Source organism: Pleurodeles waltl, chromosome 4_2 (assembly GCF_031143425.1).
Source record: "Pleurodeles waltl isolate 20211129_DDA chromosome 4_2, aPleWal1.hap1.20221129, whole genome shotgun sequence".
Lineage (NCBI taxonomy): Eukaryota > Metazoa > Chordata > Amphibia > Caudata > Salamandridae > Pleurodeles > Pleurodeles waltl.
In genome coordinates, this window is record NC_090443.1 from 606,931,611 (window position 1) to 606,955,007 (window position 23,397).

The 23,397-nt window shown below is 43.4% G+C and overlaps 1 protein-coding gene across 7 annotated transcripts in view; it reads left to right on the plus strand.

Moving 5' to 3' along the window:
• Positions 1-23,397, plus strand: part of LOC138293127 (putative ferric-chelate reductase 1) — a 264,364-nt gene that overhangs the window by 146,948 nt on the left and 94,019 nt on the right. The window contains exon 12 of one of the 7 annotated variants that reach the window (XM_069232158.1): positions 19,974-20,955. The exons of the other annotated variants lie outside the window; for them this stretch is intronic. Coding sequence (XP_069088259.1) covers positions 19,974-20,123 — 150 coding nt within the window. The 3' untranslated portion in view covers positions 20,124-20,955. Of the gene's footprint in view, positions 1-19,973; positions 20,956-23,397 lie in introns of those variants that run through there. 7 annotated transcript variants of the gene reach the window in all.

Genomic DNA, 23,397 nt, shown 5'->3' on the forward strand with positions numbered 1-23,397 from the left:
AACTACATTTTATCCTAATAGCAAATCATGCATTGCATTACATTAAAACTACACAAGGTCTCACCAACATGTGCCTCCAGAGGCCAGGGTCCTTCATAATAATACTTGCACCCCTCCCAGAAGCGACAGGCAGCAGGCAGAGCTCCTAGGTCAAGAAACATTTTTCCAAATAAAAGCTCAGCTCATATTAACATATGATTCACTTCCGAATATGTTCAGTTACAGTAAAGACCTACACTGCATTGTGAGGGAATTTTCAAACCCTTTAATTGATGAACTATAAGTGAGACTGCTTCTGCATGGTCATCTATAAAAATTAGTGTGATAATGCTAACGAGTCACTGTAATGTACTGTATGCATTAGTTAAATGCATGTGTTACTTGACAGCCATCCCTTTTTAAGACGAGCTCTTAAACTCTTGTATATACTTTAGTATATACTACTGTTTGGGCTTAAATCCCCCCACTGCTTTTCATTTGTTTGCTTCAGTGTCCCTTAAAAATCCTTGCTTGCTAGTTGTCAGTACTGCCTCTTTGTACCTCCTTTTCTCTTTTGTTCCTCCCATGGAGCACGGACTAAGTACTGAATCATTAAACTATGGTTGTTTATCTATTGTTTAGGATACTTTTTTTTCTTGGTTTCCTGCCCTATTACTGTTTTGCCTGTGTTCAGCTTGAGCCCTGTAGCAGCTTATATTTGAATATAGAATTCCTCCCTTTCACCTCCTCTTAATGCCACAGTTGTGTTAGCTCTGACTGAACTGTGCTGTCTCAGCCCCTTGGGCACGGCACGGTCGCAGACTTGGCAGGATCACTCTGCTCCTGTTTACTCACCACAAGAGCCTTGCACCGCCCCACCTTCCCCCTATTAAATGCATTTGCAGTCTGCTGCGAGGGGACATGAAATACTGCTCACTTGTTATTTCGCCTGTGCTCACAGGAAGCAGGAAACCAGTAGTCCCTTTTCTGTTTCCACTGGCAGTACTGCCCCTAGCTCCTGGAGGGGGCGGAACACTTTTGGAGCCCGGAGTTAAGCGACTTTGTGGGGCTGCATGCACCAGCTCTGTGCGCTGCGAGTATCCCCTTGCTCTACTGGGAGAAACCAGTAGACCCTCGTAGATAATAGTTTATCCAAAAAGAGATGTTTCTAGAAATATCCCTCAAAAGGTTTTGTAAAAGATTGTCGTACTGAGTGCGGGCTCACAGCAGTGTTTACATTACAGGGAGTCATGTGGACCTGTTGTCAGCACTTACAATTGAACAGATGCGAACCATGATAAACATTTCAGAAAATCTCTTGTGCATTTGGATGAGATCATGTGCAGACGCAGGAGCTGCAGGCTTTGTTCCTTCATGCAGTGTTAATTTTTTGCTATATGGACATAGGATGCCTGGACTCAGTTGTTTTACTCACTTCTTTGAGGCCAAACTTCTCAGTCTTGCCAGTATAACTACCTTCGGTGACAATCACGCTCAGTATATGCACATCTCTGTGCACTGTTATCTTGCTATATGGCTAAAATTGACTCAAATGAATCATTACTTTTGCTGCGAGAACAGAGCAAAAAATAAGCAAGCTCTGTCTGATTACTCTGGCTGTAACGCCCCCATTGCATGGAGGAGACGGAACACTCTGCGAGCCAGAGATGGAGTTCAGCGACTTCATGGGCTACATGGACCGGCGCTGCCTGTGCCTGGGATTCCCTCGCTCTACTGGGAGAGCCTGCACCGCAACAATTAGCGAGTGAGGTGGGCTGGAGTCACTTTACTTGTTGTTAATTAGAGCCACTTTTACTGGTCTTCTCATGTTTGTAGGAATACATACATGTATTGTTCTGTTGAAGCACGCCGTTGCTAAATCTAAAACCTCTGTTGGCATTGTTATGAATCTGGCATACTGCACTTTAGCATGGTTTCCAGGACCATACTTGTTTTAGGTGGAGTGTGTAAGCCAACTGCTCTGGTTTCCTGTGCCTTTATTCTCCTCGATTTACCGATGTCTTTGTTCTATGCTTGTTTCCTTTGTTAAACTTTTTGATGCCCTTTCAAATGCATGCTGCTCACGGCTATAACGAGTGTTTCTAAAGTCTAATGCACAGAAGGAGTGTCAAGAACTTTATTAGCTACACCTCATAAACTGCAAAAATATTTGCTGGAATTTATTTGGTAAAATGATCCTCTGCAATTGATTTGACCAAGAATTACTTTCAATACAAACAACACTCATGTACTGCACTGTCATCGTCAATTCGTAGTAATAGTGTTTAGGTTTTACAACTCCTCAACGACTATCCTTTGTGAAACCTCCATCATGCACCTCCTGCACTTTATCAAGGGTATATTTCCGCTAGAGCCTTAGTAATAAGCTTCTGCTTAGCCTGTGTTCTCTATTTGTGAAAATATACCATCAGAATGCAAACAAGCTGAAAAATATGTCTGGCAAGGAATTGTGAGGTGCCACTTTCCTAGCAAGAATAGTATTACACGGGAATGTTCCCCATGCAGATGATCCATATATTCTCACTCACTCAGTCAGGATTGTGGTCCCTTGTGAGATTATGGAGCCAGCAGATTGAATCAAAACATGGTCAAGATTTCAACCACTTACTTATTTAGCAGTTGCAGCTTTGTAGCCATGGCTTTAGTGATTTTCCCAGAAAAAAATGTTAGTTGAACATCAAAATTATAATATACAAACTAAACATACTGAGGTTCCACGCTTATTGACAACTAGGTACTGTAATGCCACTGACTCCCATAATGCCTTGCTCATGGCCTCACAACTAAAATTGCAGTTGACATCAGAAATGACATCATCGATAAACATACCCATTGTGCTCTGGACACAGGTGGTATCCCATGCCATGACCTATACCTTTTCTTTCTACCCCCAGACTCCACCAAGCAGAGTGCATGGGCCACAGTCATGCCACATTCACATTTTGCATGCCTGTTAGTCAAAGTCTCTTGCCTTTCTTTTTTGGAACAACTTTACCACTTTCCAGGTCAGTGTTTTATGGTATACTAAATATGAAAGGATTTTAATAGGAAACTGGCAAAGCAAATAAGTCCAGCTGTAATATGCTGAATCTAGGACACACTTGTGGGCGATCAAGCACTTTATAAATACACAAAACATAACAAAACATACCAACACAGACATGCGCATATGCTACTTATCAGCATTAGCACATTTTTTGCCAGTGATTGTTTAGGGAAGAGTGAACAATGCTTTGTTAAAAGGTGATGTTTGTCCTGTTCTGCGATAGGGTAAGTAAGGAGGTAATTACTAATTTACCTATATTTCGCAACAGTGGGCCCAGTTACCAAATGTTGTTTCAGGTGAGGTTAAAGTCACCAAGTAGAAGGTAGTTGTCCCACAACACTGATGCAGTGGTTCTGAAGTCAATCAGTAGAGTGGTGGTGGGATAAAAGCAGGGTGGTGTTTATTAAGCAAAAACATGAGACCTGTAAGTTGAATTTCAAGTATTCCAAGAGTAAGGTGTGAGAGGGTCAAACAGCATGCATCTAATATTAGCCATATGAATTATGGCTGCTTTGCCTCCTGGTCTGTTTTCTCTATATTTCCCCAGTATTTTTATCCTTGTGGGCTCATCATGGCCATGGCTTTGTGAGCCAAGTGCGGAAGCCATGTCTCCATTAGAAAGAAGCTGTCGGAGTCATATGCTATCATCTCTGCTTTAGTTGGGGCATCTGTATTACGACCAGCATTTTTGGAGAATGGACTATAGTTGCAGGGCTTTCCTGTTTGTTAGTTTTTGTTTCATAAGAGAAAGGTCACTAAGAAATTCTCCTAATCGAATAGTGGTTGTAATCATATCCTTGTTTCTTTTTTAGGTCGAGCCTGCATGAGCATGCTGCACATGCTCTTGCTTGTTATAATGGGTTTTAAATCTTTTTTGTGAAGTGTTTGCCCTCCCTGAGACTGGCTCCCGTAGAAAATGTCTTGCTGAGACCATAAAACTGTTTGCGAAGGCCAAGAGACTTTTTCTGCTCCCATCTGGTATATCCCATGGCATCACTAAAAGTGATATTTGGGGGTGGGTACAGATAAAACTGGTAGGGGGCACTTACAAAGGACTATTGTAAACAGTGTGTGTACATATATGCGTAAACGTTTGCTTGTGTTTCCTTAAAATAATTAAATCTGACTTTGAATGCGTCATTGTGTGTACACATCTATATACACATATACGCGTACACACACAGAGTCCAAACTAAACATTTTAACTAAATATGGGTACATGTATTGCATTAAACTATCAGTCGCTGCTTAGCAGTGAAAGGTAGTTGGGCTAATTGTGTGAGGCAGGGAGCAGTATTTTTTTTGTCTCCTCCCAGCAAATCTGACGGTTGTAGTGGTAAGGCCAACAGTGAAGGGTAGGGCTGGGCACACACCGCTTCCACCAACCCTGTCATCTTTGCCTGGCACTCCCACTGCCACCTCTCATCTCTCTCTCACACTCCAGCAACCCAGTCATTTTTCACTCGCAATCCCACTGCCTCCTCTCATCTCTCCATCGTACTTCCCCCAACCCTGTCATCCTTCACCCACATCCCCACTCTCCCTCTAATTTCTCCCTCACACTCCCACTGCCCCCCTCTCATCTCACACTCCCACTTCTTATCAATCCCTCACACTCCCTGTCTCTTCCCTGTACTCCCTGCTCACTCATGCTGACCTCCTGTACCTCCCCGTGCTCTGCACTTGTCCATGGCTCGCCCCCCCAGTACCCTTCCTAATCGTCTCTATGTGCTGCTCTCACTTATACTCAGAAACTAGAAGATGTGCACAGCCCGTCTTTTTCCTTGCTGTCTTTGTCAGTTCACTCCTCTATGTCCAATGCCCATCCACGGTGCTCTACCATCAGTCAGTGGGTGGTCATTGCCTCTCTCTTACTTTAAGGTTACTAAGGTTTCATTGGGAAGAGCAACCAGTCCCTCCCTCTCTTATACTGTCTCTCACCCTTCTCTTGTTCTCTCACAAACTCTTCCCACCTGTCTCATGTGGTTGACTTCAGGCCTTCGAAAACAGTTTATTTCCTGTGCCTTTTTAGGTTTTCCATCCCTCGGTCCCACGCTCTCTCCCTCTTCTTGGGGTATATTCTGCATACACAGACTGTCCTTTTTATGTGTCTGTCCCCAGCTCTCCCCTTCTTTCTCTCTTTCTCACACACTCTTTCTGCTCCTCTGTTTGGAGTTTATTCAGCAATTCATGAAACAAACTACCTATCCCTCTGTGTCTTCCTGTCTATTCTGTGAAGTTCTCACACCTATCTATCCACAATGCCCCATAATTCCGCTATACAAATCCACTCCACACCACCCAACTCCACCCCACACGATTCCAGAACTGACAATTCCAATCCAACCCACAAAATTCCACTCCACACCACATATCCACTTCACTCCAAACCAAAGCACATGGATAAAAGACATTGTCATTTACAACCCCAATAACTCTAATTCTCACAAGTGTAAGTCCTAGTGACATTGCCAATGCTTGTTTGTAGTCGGTCTCTCTCTCTCTCTCTAGGAAAAACATTAGGGGAGATTTACTAAGACTTTGCACCACCTCAAGGTCTTGGAAAGAAATTGACATTTCAGCACAAAAGGCACTATAAATCTGCCCTTTCCTTGGTCCACATGGTGCTTTGCTCTCCTTTGCACCACTTGCATCAAGTGGAAGTTACACAGGGATAATTAGATGTTACAACACAAGCACCCTTGTTTTTTATGCAAACCTCAGTCTATTAAAATAGCTAGACCTGACTTTGCTTAAAAAAATAACACCTCTTTGAAGCAGGTACAAAGTTGGACACATTATTTTATTTTTTCTACCTAATGTTTCACACATTTTATGAGTGTTACACTGTAGAGGAAATGCACATCCAGTATGTGGAATGGAAATTGTCTAGGTAAAGAACTTTGTACTGGATAGGTATATCTGAAATATAAAATCTATGCTAGATATTCCACACACATTTGTACCAAGGTGATTATGTGTGTCCTTGATGCTTGGCAACCTGTTTGAGTTCAAGCACAGGGAAAAAGACCAGTGCTAGACCCAGCATCCTTGGTGTGGTTTATCCTGATTTTTTATGCCTTCTGACCTCCTGTTTTGCTGACTTCATTTTTGATGTCTTCAGGATTCGTAGCACTTTACCATTGCTGACCAGTGCTAAAGTTTACGTGCTTGTTCCGTAAAGCATGTTACTATTGGCCTATCCACAACTGGAATATTTAATTTACCTATAAGTCCCTTGTAAAGTGCACTACATGTGCTGAGGGCCTGTAAATTAAATGCTACTAGTGGGCCTTCAGGACTGAGTGTGCCACCCACTTAAGTAGCTCTTGAAACATGACTCTGGCCTTCCATTGCAGAGCCTGTGTGTGCAGTTTTAAACTGCCATGTCGACCTGGCAGGTTAACCTTTTTACCAGGCCCAAACCTTCCATTTTAATTCATAAAGGTCACCCCTAAAGTATGCCCTGGACAGCCCCATGGTCAGGTTGCAGTGTATTTAAAACTTTAGAAATGTACCTTTACATTTTACATGCCCAAATAGTGAAAAACACTTACATTTGTTTTTCACTACTGCAAGCCCTATCTCTCCCATAGGTTAAAATTGGGTTTGCCTTATTACATTTTTAAAGTGTAATTTCCAATTGGGAAGGGATGGGACCCCCACGTTTGGCTTCTCTGACGTCACAATTTAAGATCACAACTTACGGATAAGTCAGATTTTAAATTGTAATTCTGAAAATGCCACTTTTAGAAAGTTGGAATTCTCTTGTTTTAAATCATCTAGTACCTTCTGCTTGCCTCTGAATGTGTGGCTGGGTGGTTGACAACTAGGTTCTTGTGCATTCCCTCCAGACAGCGACACAGAAAGGGAGCTCAGTGTAACCGAGTGGCCATCTGCATATTGATGGCCCATTCTGGGCAGGATGGGAGGGAGGAGCTAACACACCTAAATGGTTTGGATCCTGAGCCCTCACAAAGACCCTGTAGTGTGTCTGAAGCCAGGGCGGGAAGGGCAGGGACTTTGTGCACTTCAGAGGCCTCTCTTTGAAGTCTCCACCACTTCAAATGCACCACTGGGTTTAAGAACTGTACTTCTGACCCTACCAAATCAGTACACGGCTGGACCTTAGGACATTCTGCTGGGAAGAAGGATCGCTGTGCTGCTGAAGGGACTGCCACTCTGCTGGCCTTTACTGGACTCCTGCTGTACTGTGCCTGCCCTGCTGCATGCTGCTCTCCATGCCTGGGAGTGAAAAGAACTGGACCTACATCTCTATATCCCTAGAACCAAAGTGACTCCAAGGGCTTGCTGGCTTGCCACCTGTTCTGAAGTTTGACGTTATCAAAGACTTCACTCACCCATGCTACAGCTGCTGGACCCTGCGAACTGTGGATCCGGTCTTGCCAACTGGTGCCAATCTAGTCCTTGGCCCTTGGATGCCTGAACTGATCCAGCAGAATCCACAAATTACTGTCACTGCACTGATCGGCACCGCCGCATCTCACGTTGATGCAGATGCATCACAGCTGCTGCTGAAGATGAGGACATCGCAGCACCAATTGCACAGCTCAGAAGTGACGCATCGCCATCAGCCTCAATCACATTCGCATTGCTGGCTGCATGGCCTGACAACGAAGCATTGTCTGTTATGCAAAGGGTTTAATGCTCCGCCTCTGTACAAGGATTAACAACTGTGGAGATTGACAATGACACATCTCTGACTGTGCAGATCGCACCCGATGCATCACCTTTGCATTGCCTCATCTTCTCACATCAGATCTTCAACATCAACACAACCCTCTAGACAAGGGTGCCGTGTCAGTGGACAAAGTTTGTCCCTGTAGCCGACCCGTACTCCATCGCGGTTGGCCTGAACTTTGCATTTACCCCAGTCTAGCACTACCACATAGCCCTGGTTGGCACTTTAAGCTTTTAAGCACTTCAATTGCAGATATTCTTTAAAAAATATATGCTTATTGGATTGTTGTCTTTTTGGTCTTGTTTTGATCATTACATTAAGATCTATTTTCCAACTTGGTTTGGATTATTTTTGTTTGGTGATTTCACTGTTCTACTGTTTTAAAGTGTTGCACAAATACTTTACACATTGCCCCCGAAGTAAAGCCTGCCTTCTCTGTGCCAAGCTACCAAAGGGTGAGCACAGGTAAACTAATGGTGTGTAACCAACATACCCTTACTAGGATAGTGGTCTCTACTTGGAGAGGGTGCATCCCTCTGCCAACAAGAGACCTAATTTCTAGAAACGAGCGGCAGCCATTTTTAGTAAATACGGTTCTGCACCTTCTTCCCACCATGCACATTACAACACAACTTTTATATTGCATTGAAATTGAGTAAATCAGCCCCATTATTTCACATTGATTTCAATCTATTCTTCCTAAAATATTCAGCAATCCTGGGTAATTTTTCTCCAGTTTATTCATAACCATTAGTGTTCATAAACTCCCTTATTGTTTATTAGCAAACAGTGACATCATGTGGTGCTCGAAGTCTAGTTTCCTGACACTGGGGCTCACACTGACACCAGAAAACTGACTCAGGAATACCAACACTGACATGGAGCCCCATGCAAGGGGTCATCAACACCGATTTTTGGACTTTTCTCTTCATTTTTTAAGCAGGTTCAGAAAGTGTAGCTAAAGAATCTGTAACAATAGTTGCCATAGGCAGAGCAATATCAGATTCTAATAATTTAGAGGCGGGGTTGCAATGCACTTGAGCCTCATGCACTAGCAGTGGTGAATAAATGAGAGCAAGAAAATCATTTGATAGTAAAATGTGTCTTTCAGCTAGTTCAATTTCTTTAGAAATTACAACCACTGTTCTTGCCTGCAATCCATCAATAGTAGAGTTGTCTGCCTTACCCAGAGTTTTGCCTCCAGTTTTTTGCTTACCCATTGTTTGAGGCAGAGGGGTGGAGTAGCCTGGTCACCACTGGGCTCTGACAGCACAGACAGGTCTGCTCTGTACCGGGTCTTCATCTGGACATGACCCATATAGGGAATGCTGAGCATATTGGTTTCACTGCTTGGGTCAGGTCAGGTCCCCTGCCTTCTCCTCCACAGACTGTGAGTCAGGAGGATGTATGGGTAACAGATCAGGCCCCATAACTCCCTATCTTCTTTAGTATATGTATCTATCGGGATCATATCTAACATTAGTTTTATTGTCTTCTAGCCTAAACTCCATGGAGATTTCCAAATATGTTTTGCTATAGAGATCTACCAGATAACCTAATTCAAAATGGATATAGGTTGTGAGGTAGTTTAGACCCAGTGTTTCAGGAAAACATAGACCAAAGTTGTCTTGAGGTCCTAAACACAACTTGTCTTTTTCTGATTTTGTCAGTGCAGATCGATATCTAGATTTCTTCTGCACCACTTCTCTACTAACATTACCTGATTTGCAGAATATTTAATATATTGCCTTTGTATTTGACTATTTCCACTCAATGAAAGTAACATAAATCAGAAGAAAGCACAATTGGTGTTACCTTTAGGCAAATTTCCAGGCCAAAAACGTTTTGCCTTGGCAAGTAAATAGTTTATCAAGATATTGCACCACTTTGTATCCTTTTTTATGACTTTGCATCAGGACAAAGCCTTGATAAATTGACCCCAAATTCAGGGATGAATCTTTAGGGGGTGTTGTGGGTATTACATTCACCTAATAAATGTTTTTCTGTAGTGAAATAGTTAAGTACAGTACTTTTAGTCAGATTTCACCTGAGATTTTCACACACAAACACACACTCTTTTCATCTTTGTTTTGAAAAGCTTAAAAATGTTGGTTATTTTACAAAATATTGTGTTTTAAGTGCCCCTGATAATCTTTACCACTCCCCTTTTCCACTTCTTCTTAACCCTCCTTCATGCCCTTCTTCTCATATAATGTGTTTGGAAATGATTTAATAGCCTCATTGTTGGAAAATCTGAAGCTCACACCAACCAGTCTTACTCACCAAGCTATGCCCCTGCCCAATTTGTATTTGATGGTCTGAAACACTTTGAGAATAATTTTACAAAAATCATTTGTTATGCATGTTAGCTTAGACCCACTATCATGAACTAACAACATAAAGTAATTCCTTAAAAAGGCTCTCCATTAATTTGCCTTCCCCCCCCCACTGTTTGCTGAATTTTGTTGTGTTACCTTAGGAGTCTGTGGCCCTTACCACTGCCAACTAGTGCTAAAGTGCTCTCTCCCTAAAACAAAGTCAAATTGGCTTATACGTAACAAGCATATTTAATTTATCTGTATGTACCCTTGCAGAGGGTATACCACTTACCCACAGCCTGTAAATTAAATGCTACTAGTGGACCTGTAGCACTTACTGTGCCATACCCTTATGTATCACTTTAAAACGTGTCTCAGGTCTACCATTGCAGCGTGGATGCAGCATAAAACTGTAGTGTTGACTTTGCATTAAAACCTCCTTGCCAAGCCTTAAACTCCCCTTTTATTAAACGTCACTCATAAGGTAGAACCTAGGTAGCCCATCGGGTGGGGTGCTATGTAATTAAAAAGGTTAGACATGTGCTTTTAAGCTTTACATCTCCTGGTAGTGTAAAACTCCTAAATTCATTTTTCACTACTGTGAGTTCTTCCCCTCCCATAGGAAACATTCGGGAAACCGCATTACATTTAAGAAGCTGTACATGTAAAATGGGAGCTGGTAGCTATGCCATGTTTGGTGCCCTTGGATTTGTAGTGAAAGCCCTATTTAATGGTAAAGTCAGGTTGTGAATTCATCTCAGACAGTCACACAATAGAAAGAGAAGGTGTGCCTGAATGAGCCATCGCCTGGCATGATGGGGGAAGGTGGACCTGAGCAGAACCCCACTTGCAACTAAATAGTTAGCACTTTTCTTTCAAACAAAGGGCTTAAGGACCTCACATTGTCACTGTAGGCAGCTTGGAGCCAGGGCAGGTGAGTCAGGCCATTCCATGTATTTCAGAGCCACTCTAGACGTCTTTCCCACCTTCCAGAACCAGGGTATAATAGTAGGACCTCAGACACCAACTCTTTAACACACTTCTGGACCTGTGGATAACCAGGAATAAGGACTGATGTGCTGTGAAAGGGCTTCCACTATGCTAGACTGCTGACCTCCTGCTGAATTGCTGCCTTTCTGCCTTTCTGCCCTGCTGCCATCTTGAACCCAGGGATAACAGACTGACTCCAAGGGCTAGTCTGCTGGCCTCCTGATCTGAGCCGCAGGGATAGAAAAGGCTTGCCAACATCCTGCACCTGGATCCAGCTGAAGTGAGGTCCTGACCCCCAAGTGTTGCCCCTCAGACCTGTAATCAAGCTTTTAGGCTTTTTGGGACCGTAACATGCATGTTCACACCAAGACCTCACTGCTAGGACCACAAATCAACATGAAGCGCCGTCAGCCCGACCCTTTGCACTGCAGCATCGACCGCTCGCAGGGACTGCCAATGCAAAGCTCCAGCAATGCCCACTCTTGCCACCTTGCCTGCTCTTCGCGCTATACTTTCAGCCTCCTGCGATGCTATCCCTGCTCCTCGCGGCCCCCTCCACCGCAAACACATTGCCTCTAAGTTAAGCCTGACTGCTTTTTGTGCCAAACTCCCCAGGGTTAAGCACAAAATAATTTAGTGACTTTTTATGGTTCACCCTGCAATTGATTGTGGCTGTTGCTTGACCAGGGCTCACACCTCAATCAAGCAACAACCCAATTTCTCAGAGTAGTGATACTATCAATAGCACCCACCTGAGACTACTCTCAAGGCAAGTGCACATGCATCATCAACTTATCAAGAGTGCATGCCTTACTTGATTGTGAATTGCAGGATGTAGCCAAGCATGAACATCTGGACCAAAACAATGTCCAAACATGCATTACCCCAGAAATCAGGAAAAAAGTTTGGCGGGCCTAGCATTTGCCCACTTGGATATGTCACAACCATGAACATGACACTGGGACCTATAGCGTAATGGTATGCACCTTATGTATGTGTACATTAAATGCAATGAGTGCACGAAATAACTATCTGATGTATACATAGTCTACGCCTGCCAGAGTAAGACATTCATCTAAACCATTACTTCAGCCACTGGTGTATCTTAAGCATGGCAGAGACCACAACACTTTTTCGTTCCTTTTCATTCACTCAAGGACCTTATTTAACCATTTACCTAAATTTCAGCCTTTACACATTCTTAAGTTACTTCCCAATGCCTTACTTGATTGTGAATTGCAGGATGATGCATAACTTAACAATGCACACAAGCATCATTTACATTTATTGTTAGCTACACCACTTTTTTAATGCGCCCCTTTGGTCACGTAAGTACAAAGGGGACAATTCATCACTTAAGACAGTTTTAAACCAGGTTGGGGGATTTGACTTTTGAAAGATTTTTCCCTGACTGAAGAAAATCTTAGGGCTGGGATAAGTCTCAAAAACAGCCTTACGTCTGCCTTAAGTCGAGGAAAACCTAGTTGCACGTTTCGCCTACTGTCTTAAAATTGCCTTAAACTAGCAAAGACAGTCTTATGACTTCCGTAGGCAAGCACAAAACTACCATGTCTTTATTAGAGAAATTTCCACATGTAAAACTGTACAGCAGGGATAACAATATGCACAAAAACCTGTACCAAATATGATTTCAATGTTATTCTCCGTTATGTATTGTAAAATATTAATCAAGGGTAAAATCGACTAGATATCATGTTTTAGCTGTATTGTACCTAGGTGTATTTTTATCCTCTATAACCGCACGACTTAAAATGAGACCCTAAATACTATAAGCCTGATTTACAATGCCCTAACACCTTTTAGCACCACACTAATGTCATTTTTTTACGCTAATGTGGCGTAAAGGAGGCCATTCTCCTTCACCATATTTACAAAGTGGCGCAATACTAGCATTGCACCACTTTGTAAACGCGTGAGCCACATTATACATGCGCCAGGTATCATGTATGCTAGAGGGGCGTTCCCACGCAGGGAGGTCGCAACAAATGGTACAATGAAATCTACAAGATTTCACTGCAACATTTTTTCCATCATTTTTAATGCCTGCCATGGGCAGGCATTAAAGTGACGGGCCCATAGTAGCCTAGAGACCTCCCTAGTGCTTTGCTGCACTGCTATAATTTATGGCGCTAATCCAGCAAAGTGCCACAATAGTGTTATTAATTATGACGCTATTGTGGAAACGAGCCCCATGGTGCACCGTATTGAAAATACTGCACAACTATGGTGTCGTTTAGTGGGGCAGCACAAGAAAAGTGGGGCATCTGGACTGATGCACCACTTTCTTGTAGATCCGGCCCTATATATGCCGTTATTTCCACGTGAAGCACCCTTGTCTAAAATGGGGATACCCCCGGCGATTCTGGTGTCTGGTAGATGACTACAGGTTCCTAACGAGGCAGAACACATATGAATAACTATGAATATGAATATGATTTGCTCTTTGGTGGTTGGCGAGTAGACTTGTATTTTGGAGCTGTTGGTTTTGAACTGGGTTAGTCTGACGTGTTGCCTTGCATTTCGAAAGGTGTGCGCACAAGAACAAGCACTGATAAAGCCTATCGGTATGACTTGCCTTTTCAGTACTTGCCAAACATTTAAAAATGCCCGCAGCATGAAAACAATATTACTTTCTTTGTTTACAATGCATCTATGATATACACAATTTAATGTGTGATGATGCAGATTACTTCGGAATGCAAAATAAGTCACTCATGGAAGGGTAGACAGCGCTCTTTAGGAGGCTAAATAATAAACCAAATACCCAAAATACAACAGGTGAGAGTAATACTGCTGTGGGTGGAGATAAACCCCATGCGGTGTGTATCTTAAATGACAGGGAACAATAGAGTAATACCGCTGTGGGTGGAGCTAAAGCCTATCTTGTATATTAAAGAATAGGGAACAACAGGTCAGTATAACTGCCCTGTCAAGTCAGACCTATAAGTAAAGGTACAAGGAACTTTTTGTAACTTTTCTATATAAAGTATTTTCAGTTATTTTTTACCACAATTACCTAATATTCCACCGATACTAGAAAAAACCTTTCTTAAGGGCGAAAAATCTAGAATTTTGATGAAAAAGTAGTACCATTTGGACTATTCTCTGTGATGCCACCAGGACAACCGCGAAAGAGAGAACTTTCAAACTTTACAGTTTTGTAAACTTCAGTTGAAAGTGGTTCTAATTTATGTGTGAATCGGGGGAGGGGGTGGTCAGTGCAGGAGGATAATTTATTTCGTGTATTGGCATTTTTTTCCGACACACTTTGGACTCGTTTTGAGCAAAGTTTTTTTCTTGAAAGAGACTTGGATTGGTGAACACTTGCAATTTACCAAGCAATAGGTCTAAAATAATCAGCAACGTGCACATTCCGGATTTGGGCTGGTGTGAACAGGGCTAGGGAAAATGGTCATGCTTTGCGCAAGATGAGGATATGAAGGACGAGTGAGACCCCTTACCTGCTTATACCAAACTGGAAAGGGGAAGGACAGACCACAGCCGAGGAAGCGATTGTTTATTCAAGTAATGCCTTTCGAGTTTACTGGTGTCAGTATATTGTTGTTCCTTCGTTCTAGTCACTTAATTCCCCTCCGAATTCTGTTTCCTTCTTTCTCGTTCTCTTTCTGCTCATTTCAGGTTTTGCTCCTATTTAATGTAGCAATTCATTAAGTCTATCAAAGTGCTTTGTTGAAAGTGACGTAGAAGATCAAGAAAATACACATTTAAAATCAATAAAACTGAATTAGAGGATATGCTCATATTTTCAAACTATTAACTATCACAAATTCAAACAAAATGGCACCTGGCGCTCTTTCGGACACTTTAATCTAAATATGCGAGAAACAGTGAAACTTAGGGCCATATTTACAAGGCCCCATGTGCTGCTGGAATGTCACTTTTAGTGACTGTCCCGTGGCACACACTGCAGGGCCATATTTACAAGGCCACGTAAAGCTACCCTGCGTGGCTTTTCATGGCCTTGTCAATATGGACTGGGTCAACCCAGCGCAACTCGCTGCATTGACACCCTGCGTTCAGTGGGTCTTGCAGTGGGTGTTCCCACGCAACACCCATGGATTTTGACACATTCCCAGATTTTCAAGGGGAGGCACAATTAGGAGACATACCTTTATTTATTCTTGTTTTTTCCTTTTTCTATGTGTGGTGCATTCTGCAGCACACACAGAAAGAGGAAAACACCTCTCATGATTGCTTTTGTGCAGGAAGGGCACCCTTCCTGCACAAAAACAATGCTCCCTCCAACGCAGACACCCTTGCGCCATAATGCCAGGGTGCCTGTGTTGGTCCATGGCAGCCCATTGTGAACCAGCACAGGGGACAAGAACAGGAATGAGGCATATCTTGAAGATACGGCACATTCCTGCCCTTTCATTTTGACGCAGGGCAGCACAGCACAGAGGCTTGTGGTGCTGTCCTGAACCAAAAGCTTGTAAATATGCTCCTAACATTATAACAGTAATGCTGGAAGGAAGATATATTTTAAACACAGATGTAGACAGAAATGTGCATTCATCATCATGGTAATATAACACAGCAATTATAGTAATATCATTAATTGTAATCATCATTCTATGACAAACAGGCTTCAGTTTTCCTGTACATAGTTAATGTAGGTTGGATTGGCAGCAAGAATCAATGTCAACTTCTTTAAGTCAGAGAATGCTATATTGACATTTGTTTATGTGCACTCATTAGTAATTTCCCACCAAATCAATTAGGTCATATATGGTCCCTGTATACAAAGTCAGAGTCATGTAGAGTTGTTCTGAAGTAAATTAGGACATTTCATCAGTATCTGTGAGTTGCTCATGCAGAAAGTAAATTCACAAAGTTTTGTTTCCCCCTCAAGGCTTCATGAAGATAGGACAGTCTTCTCAAAATTTTCTCTGGTGCAAATCTTGGTCCACTGGAGTCAAGCTAGCCTGACTGATGAGGGTGATACCCGGAAACTGGTCCCAGGTAGCTCGTTTCCCATCCAGGGAGGACCTGGCCTGGCAGTTCGGGCTGGACTGATCCCATGGGGAGCAGGGTCAAGAATGATTTGCATAAGGGTCGGTCCAAACTGGGGTGGCGTGGTGGGCAGAAAGACGATAGATTAAACCCAGATCTTTGAGACTGGGGATGAATGTTTGCATTGTTCAGCATTCTGTCCATCATTTGTTTTTGTTTTTTGCCATTGTTGCCCTAAGTGAGAAGGGAATGACCTGACCTTGGTCCTGCACTCCCCAAGCCACTGGATTCAAGCTAACCTGGCAGATGAGGGGTGATACCATGAAACTGGTCCCAGGATGATTGTTTCCAGTCCAGGGAAGACCTGGCCTGGCCATTCAGGCTGGAATGTTCCCATGGGGAGCAATGTCAAGGCTGATTTACATATGGCTGGGTCTAAACTGGGGTGGCGTTTTGGACAAAAAACAATGGGTTAAACCCAGATCTTTTTGACTGAGAGTGTATGTTTGCATTGCTTAGCATTCTTTCCATTATTATTTGTTTTTGCCTTTGTTGCCCTAAGTGGGAAGGTATGCCCAGACATGGGTCCTTTGCTCACTGCATCAATGGATTCAAGTGAGACTGGCTGATGAGAAGTCAAACCCCGAACCCGTCCCCAGGATGCTTGTTTCAGGTTCAGGGAGAACCTGGCTTGGCAGGTCAGGTTGGACTGTTCCCATTGGGAGCAGTGTCAACGCTGATTTGCATATTGGGGGGGGGGGGTCCAAACTGGGGTGGCGTGGTGGGAAAAAAAATTATGGATTAAACCGAGATCTTTGTGACTTTGGATGAATTATTGCATTGTTCAGCGTTCCGTCTATCATTTGTTATTTTTGCTTTATGCTTTTAAGCACCACAACTAAGGTTAATTCATATCTTGAATTCTGCTTATGGGACTTTTTTGCCACTTTGGTCTTGTTTTGTTCATTAAAATAAGCTCTATATTCCTACCCAGGTGTGGTATCTTTTTGTGTGATGTTTTCACTATATTACTGTTTGAAGAGTTTCACAAACACTTAACACGTTGCCTCTTAAATTAAGTCTGACAGCTCTGTGCCAAGCTACATGGGGTGAGCATAGGTTAATTTTGGGTGTGTTGGTGATTAACCCTGACTAGAATTGTGGTTCCTGCTTGGACAGGGTGCGTACCTCTGTCATCCAGAAAGCCAACCTCTAATAACCAATCTCAGTGCTACAGAGCAATGACTTAAGTTTCATCTCCTTATCAACAAATATACTAGTATCAACAAAAGAGATCTCTAAAGTTAGATTTTATGGATGCAAGCTCAGCCTTTGACTGAATAAATCTGGGCTAAATTATGAACACTGTTCTTCTATTATGGGAATAAATAGAGGTATTATTACCTTTTTACACCTCTATGTAGAATTATCTGCAAGGGTGCATTTTGGAACTAACACATAGGGCCTAATTACGAGTTTGGCAGTTTTTTGGCAAGACCGCTAGAGTGGCGGCCCCCAAAATACAACCATGTTGGTGGCAATCCGAATGGCGTATTATGACTCACACTGTGAAGACTGCCAAAAAACAGCCAGAAATCCAAAACCGCCAGGACACTGGATGATGGAAAAGAAGCGGTCCCACCACCAGCAACGCCAGCCCGACAAAAAAACCACCCACCAGATTTAGACTCACAAATCACCACAGCAGTTCTTCCATGGCAGACCCCACTACTGGCAGAACACAACACCACATTGTACAGTTTGAATACCCCACACCTGACACACATCTACCCACCTGACACACCTACACACTGCACTATATAACACAACCCCACACAACCCACAATCCTTTGCTACAAAAACACCAATCTGAGACACTGATAGTAGGCAATTAAATAGAGAGAGAACCATTACACTATAGGCACACATACCACATGCATCACGCACCACCACAACTAACACATAACACACATAATTAGCACACACATATTTCACAAGAAGTGTCCAACCCACACAACGCACTACCCACACCTCATTAATCACCCAACACAGCACCCTTACACACACACAAACCCCCCCAAGCCGTCAACACAACCACTACCATGTCCCCAAAAAAACACCCACGTTTCACTGACAATGAATTGAGGGTCATGGTGGATGAAATTGTCAATGTAGAGACACAACTGTTTGAAGCACAGGTCTAGCAAACATCAATTGCCAGGAAAATGGAGCTGTGGTAAAGAATAGTCAACAGGGTCAACTCAGTAGGCAACCATCCACGCACAAGGGAGGACATTAGGAAGAGGTGGAACGACCTATGCGGGAAGTTGCGTTCCATGGCATCATGACACCCGATCACCGTGCACAAGACTGGCGGTGGGCCCCACATTTTCCCCCAAAGTTCACATCATGGGAGGCGAAGGTCTTGGACATACTGCATCCTGAGGACCTAAGTGGAATACCTGGGGGACTGGAGTCTGGTAAGTACCCACAACATTCATGTCAACAATTGCTGTGTCCTGCGTGCTTCCTCACCCTCCAAATACTCCATATTTAACTGAATGCTCCACTACACCTACCTGTCAATCACCTAATGCAGGGCTTGAAAAATGTACTCGACCACTGGAGTTTTTTTTTATGAGCTTGAGTTATTTTTAGATTTCACTCGACACTTCTGGCGCCAGTGGACAAAGAACGGGTGTTCTGTTCAGTTAGAAACTGAATTAGCAATTGAGATGCCTTTAAATCATATTATTGTCACATTTGCTCTGTGTGCAGAGATAGAGGTCAAAAGTCAGTTTGTCTTCTTGCAAACGCAAATACTTTTCCTTGTGACTGTAAGGTGAACTGTCTGACCTGTGTGAGATAAAAGGCTTTTGGGATGAGTTGTTTCCTCACACAATTTATATAACTAAGTCAGCTTTACAAATATTTCAAAATATATTTCAATAGCTGTGGAAGATCATTTTTTCTACTTCTGTGTGATGAAAAAAATAGCATTAAAAAAAAAGTCAGAACACTTTACTTGGTGATGTGCAAATGATAAATGTTTTCTGAAACCTTATTTTCACAGATTATTGTTAATACACTATATAGCTTTATCAGTAAAGCTGCAAGTTAGTGGGAAGGTTTATTCAAGCTACTCAACCTGCGGGTCTAATAAAATTTTTATGATTTTTGGAGGCCTGCCTAACGCCCCTCCCCTGCATGTCACCACCCCACAGAGCCCAACTGGCAAAGGCACTGATACTATGGGCCAATCCAATCACTACAACTCCCAGAATGCACTAATCCTTCAATGTAAAAACCTGGAATGTGCACATCACATCAAATGTCATGCATGTATGACTATTGTACTAGCTACACCAACTAGATTGTACGACTGAGGACCAGTACATGACAATGACAATAATGCAATGGCAGACCACTATGGCATCCTAGGCTAAACACAGCTACAGCTCGGTGACTAATCCAATTGACCACTGTTCCATATCCCAGGCCTCAAATGAACTGGCCATGGTTTGCAAAGTAAGATGGCAGACTCCATGCACATGCACAACATCCAGAGACAGGACTATTACGCTTGCATAATCATATACTGTATTCCCACTGGGACACCATGGTGCAGTGTGCTTGCATATAGCAAGCCTGGCTATTCACTAGGTAACAAAGCTGAACAGTCATGTGAAGTATGAGACAGAACTAGAACCCATATGCAGTGTTATATATACCAAACATGAATGACAGCTCACAACATTGAGTATGGAACTCATGTCACAGACGTGTATGTATCACCAAGCTATGTCGTACAACATCTGTCATAGTTACTGCAGGGAAACATGCTAAGCCATTGTATGCATCTGACAAAGAGGCAATCAAACAAACTTTCTATACTGAACTCTGTGTCTCAATCTATCCACAGGTAACCCTGCCAATACCACCATGGAGAGGATACCAGACACTGGCAACCCTCATCAGGATGAAGGCCCCAGTGAGGACCACACCTGGATGTCTGGACAGTGAAGACCTACCTGGCCCATCTGGGACACCTGGTCAGACTATGACTTCCTGACTCACCCTGCCCACATCAATCCCCCTAACCCTGTTTCATCGACATCACAGGTAAACCATTCTCCCCCAAGCCTGTGTCCCAAGGACTGTTCAAACTATTGTGTGCCCCACAGTACAGGGATCCAAGTTTAACCCCCAAACCCCAGGCAATGATGGTCCTGCTAACACTGGGAGTGGGCACACTGTACCAGGGGCACATGCACCCTGGGGCAGGGTTCGCGAGAGGGATGCTGTGGGACAGAAGAATGGGCCCAAAGGGACTCCACTGACCAGGAAACCATCTCCCAAATCCTGGGAGCATACCAAACTTCCCAGGACAGGATGGGCCAGATAATCACCATGTTGGGGGAAATAAAAGGCAGTAGAGGGAATACCACCAGGAGGTCATGCAGCATTGGAAGGCCCACCATGCCACCATGGCCTCCATTGTAGGGGTGCTGAGGGACATCAACACCACTCTACTTGGTTTCTCAAGCCAACATCCGGCTCCTTCCACTAGTTATGTTACATCTGCCCCAACTACATTAGTGGCAGCTAGTGGAATGGAGGACATGCCAAGGGAACCACATGCCTCTGTAGCTGAAGACCCCCCCTGGAAACGTGGACGTCCACCCAGACATCCTGCTGGAGCAGATGCCAAAGCAAAACCCACTGCCAGGAAGTGAACCTCTCCTGATTTGTCAACCTTGAGTGATGACTGTTCTGAGACAGCACTCCATTTCCCATGGTACAAGAACATAGGACCTGTGTAACCAACTGTTGTAGCAGCTACTCTGAGTAATCCATTTACCATGTTACTACTGATCACCTTTTGTTATATTATTCACATTTAAATTCCTAAATGCACAATAAATCACATTTGGATACAGCTACTGTATATGTGTCTTTATTGATCCATCATCAAATGTCATGCTTCCCAACTGTTATGTAACGGTCTGGTTATGCTCCCTGATTCGAACTGGCAGTGTAATGGGCATCAGACGGAGGCTCCCTCAGCAAGACACACATGACAACAGTGATGTCAGTGGTCTGATGTCAGAGAGTGAGGTTGAAAACCTCAGCAACACCAGGTCATTGTCCGCATACCGATCTGAAATTAGAGCATTACAGAGAGTGCCATCAGGGTGGAAGGCATGATGGCACACAAAGCAAATATGCAGCTCATAGATGTCGTACCCATTGTAGAATACCTCAGAAGCTGGGGTACCCAGATTGGACCTAAACATCACCTGTCACAGGCACGTCACTAAATCCATTTCACCAGCTGTCATATACACCTCTCATGTCTTTATTAACTTACCATTGGCTACTGACAATTAATACCTCAACCCATGAGTAGCAGAGTCACAGAATGAATTACAGGAAACATTTCACAATACTGGACAGTTCAATAGAGAAGTGCATCTTGTAATCTGTTGTAATAACAAATGTTAGAGCTGAACCACTATTACTGTAACCTAACATTCTATCTGTCTGCTTCCACAACTCACACATAGGAATTGGACCTCATTACAACCCCACGGATGAATCAAGTCAGGAAGTGTAATGTCAGAAATCCACTTCTGAATGTTCAAATTCAAGACATCAAATGGCCCCCTCAACATACCTGTATGTCCCTGGAAGTACTGATTGATGGGCTCTGTCTTAGAGTCAGCTGCTCCTTCATCCTCTGGCTCTTCATCACTTGCCATATCAGCATTTCCAGCCAGTGGTCCACCTCCCTCACCCTCAACATCTAACAATGGTATCTGACGTCTCAGGGCTAGATTGTGTAGCATGCAGCAGGCAATGATGATTTGACAAACCTTGAACGAGTAGAGGAGGGCACCTCCAGATAGGTCCAGGCTCCTGAATCTTGCCTGCAGGAGGCCGAAACTTTGCTTGATCACACGCCTTGTCCTCCAGTGGGCTTCAGTGAAACAGAGTTCCCCTGGTGTGGCTGGGTATCTCACTGGTGTCATCAGCCAAGGAAGGTTTGGATAGCCAGAGGCACCTGTGAACACAATGGTAGGACAATTGAAAGAAGAGATTCAGCGACTGGCCAATATGTGATGACAGGTGACATAAAATTGAGACACATAAAATTAAATACTTACCAAGCAGCCAGGCCCTCTCTGTGTGTAGTTGTGCCCTCATGTGTGGGAAATTGCTGTTCCACAATCTGTAGGAGTCATGCACTGATCCAGGAAACTTGGCACCTGCACGTTGATAGAGTGGTAGTTCTTCCTGTTCCTGTACACCTGTTCATTGGCACTGGCACAGACCAGGGCAACGTGTGTCATCAGTGGTCCCTTCCACATGAGGAATGTGTCCCTTCTCATAAAAGTCTGCCTTCACATAGGTCAAATACACTCTTTGGGGGAACCTGATGTAGCTGTCCAGGTGTTTCAACTAAGCACACAGTACATCCTTCAGCACCAGACTGAACATGGGCTGAGACATGCTTGCTATTAAGGCAACAGTATTCTGGAGTGAGCCTGTGGCCAGGTAGTGTCGCATTGCCAATACTTGTACAATGGGAGGTATGCCATAGGGATTGAGATTAGCTGGCATCAGATCTGGCTCCAACTGTCTACATAAATGCTTGATGGCCTGATGATTCAGACGATATGTCTGGATGACATGCCTGTCCTACATGGTCGCAGGTCTAATAGTGGACGGTACTCTGTTAGTTACCTTACACTCTCCTATGCTGAGAGGAGTAAATGTACAATGATACAATGAGTCATGCAGTCGGCACACATGATCAGCACATGGTATTTTAGATCACATCTAACATCTGTAGGGGATGCGTAGCACTGCTGACATATACAATACAGAACATGGATATGCATGTTACACCCCTATTGTTGCACATTGGATAACATGTATGTCGGATAGGACATATGTAACAAAAGTAATCGAACATGTGTTGGTGACTGAGCAGTCTTTCACTGATCACACATTTCATAGAATCAACCTATATATAAACGTCGCCTAAGTACCTCCGAATAGCTTAACAGAGCTATCAACATATGTATAGGCTCAACACGTCATTGTGTCAGTATTGTCACATTATGTTGCAATACCATGATGGTACAACATTGGGTTACACTGATATTGATGTGAGAGTAAGTGTCTGACACACTTAAATAAGCACATCCATAGATTACATGTGCTCAAAATGGCAGGCTCCTGACCTACTGTAGTGGACAGTTGGAAGTGACCTAAGTCTGAAGGCGGAAGTCGTCTTGGTTGTAGGCGGTCGCAATCGACGTGCAACTTGTCATTGGTTA